General features: G+C 40.6%; 1 protein-coding gene across 1 annotated transcript; it reads right to left on the minus strand.

The window, feature by feature from the left end:
• Window positions 1-404: 404 nt before the first annotated feature.
• LOC141639411 (peroxidase 5-like) lies at window positions 405-1007 on the minus strand. The gene has a single exon (XM_074448545.1). The coding sequence runs from the start codon at window positions 1005-1007 to the stop codon at window positions 405-407; it is 603 nt and encodes a 200-aa protein (XP_074304646.1).
• Between the last annotated feature and the right edge of the window lie 237 nt (window positions 1008-1244).

Raw genomic sequence — 1244 nt, forward strand, 5'->3', positions numbered from 1 at the left:
AGCGTATGTGGGAAAACTAATTAATTGAGGATGTTGTTTCCTTTTATAGCCAATTCAATAACAATGTACGAGTTATTAGAAAAAAAATCGTGGAATTAGTTAGTTTTATGTAACACGGTTTTATACAAACATGGTATTTTAATCATGTTAGTGGGTAAAACCGTAATGTGCATTGAAATAAACAACTATAACAAAAGTATTATTTTTCAATTAATTCCAGGTTATTTGATCCAAGTGTCTGTTCGAATTTCATGCTTAAAAACGTACTCGATATTTTTTCCAACACTATATTCTTACCTATAACATTATCATCAGAACACAAGACAAATCAGAGTAGATGTAAATTCTACTATGCATGCATATTGTTTCCCCTTTGCAGAACATCTGATAAAATTGGAACGATACTACGCATGCATATTGGCAGCGTTCTGAACGCTGCAATGCCTTCTGATCTCCCCTTGTTCACCAGTAAGCACATCCATCTTACCAAGCTTGACCATCGTCTCACCAAACTTCTTCATCCACAAGGCGGAATCATTAGCATACTGACGAACCAAGTCCTTGGTACTAGGATACACAGCAAAGGGCACATCCGATGTTATCACACCTTTTCCCTTAATAATATTATTAAAAAACGACACACCCCAGGCCGCTGAACCTGAACCTAAACCTGAACCTGATTTATCCGCAATCATTGGCACTGGTATTTCTGACCAGTTGCTCTCATTAGCTTTCGGGCAATACTTCTTCAGCATCATGTCCCTGAAATTATTATCTATAATCTCAGCGGACCCTGTCACATTCGCAAGATTCAGATCATCTACAATGGTCGTCACGCATTTCGCTTCCCCAACCGAGTGGGCCCCTTCCAAAATAACCATGTCATCCACAGTCAATCCCCTGTCTGCATACAATCTAATCAAATCCTTTGTATTAAAGTTTCCTCCAGGGAGGTTAACGGCTAGATTACCATCGACGAAGCCACTATCACGACGTCCAGCTGGCATTTTGAAATACGTGTTTCCAGCTAAGACCGCTGCATCTCTAGCCGCGTAGGCTAAGATGTCAGCGCAAGATACGACACCTGGACATTGTTTTTCTAATTCGGCCTTGATTACGTCTATCGCGTCTAGTCCTCTTAATCGATTGCTTGGGTGTGCTAATTCTGGGGCGAAGCTGTTGTATCTCTCTGGCTTAAGGAGGATGGATGCATCGCAACCCTATCATAACGAGGATTGATGTTA

Source organism: Silene latifolia, unplaced genomic scaffold (genome assembly GCF_048544455.1).
Source record: "Silene latifolia isolate original U9 population unplaced genomic scaffold, ASM4854445v1 scaffold_380, whole genome shotgun sequence".
NCBI classification, from domain to species: Eukaryota; Viridiplantae; Streptophyta; class Magnoliopsida; order Caryophyllales; family Caryophyllaceae; genus Silene; species Silene latifolia.

Bases quoted from the DNA above. Each gene is read 5' to 3' on its own strand.
- LOC141639411 (XM_074448545.1), bottom strand. From the start codon at position 1,007: ATGCCAGCTGGACGTCGTGATAGTGGCTTCGTCGATGGTAATCTAGCC.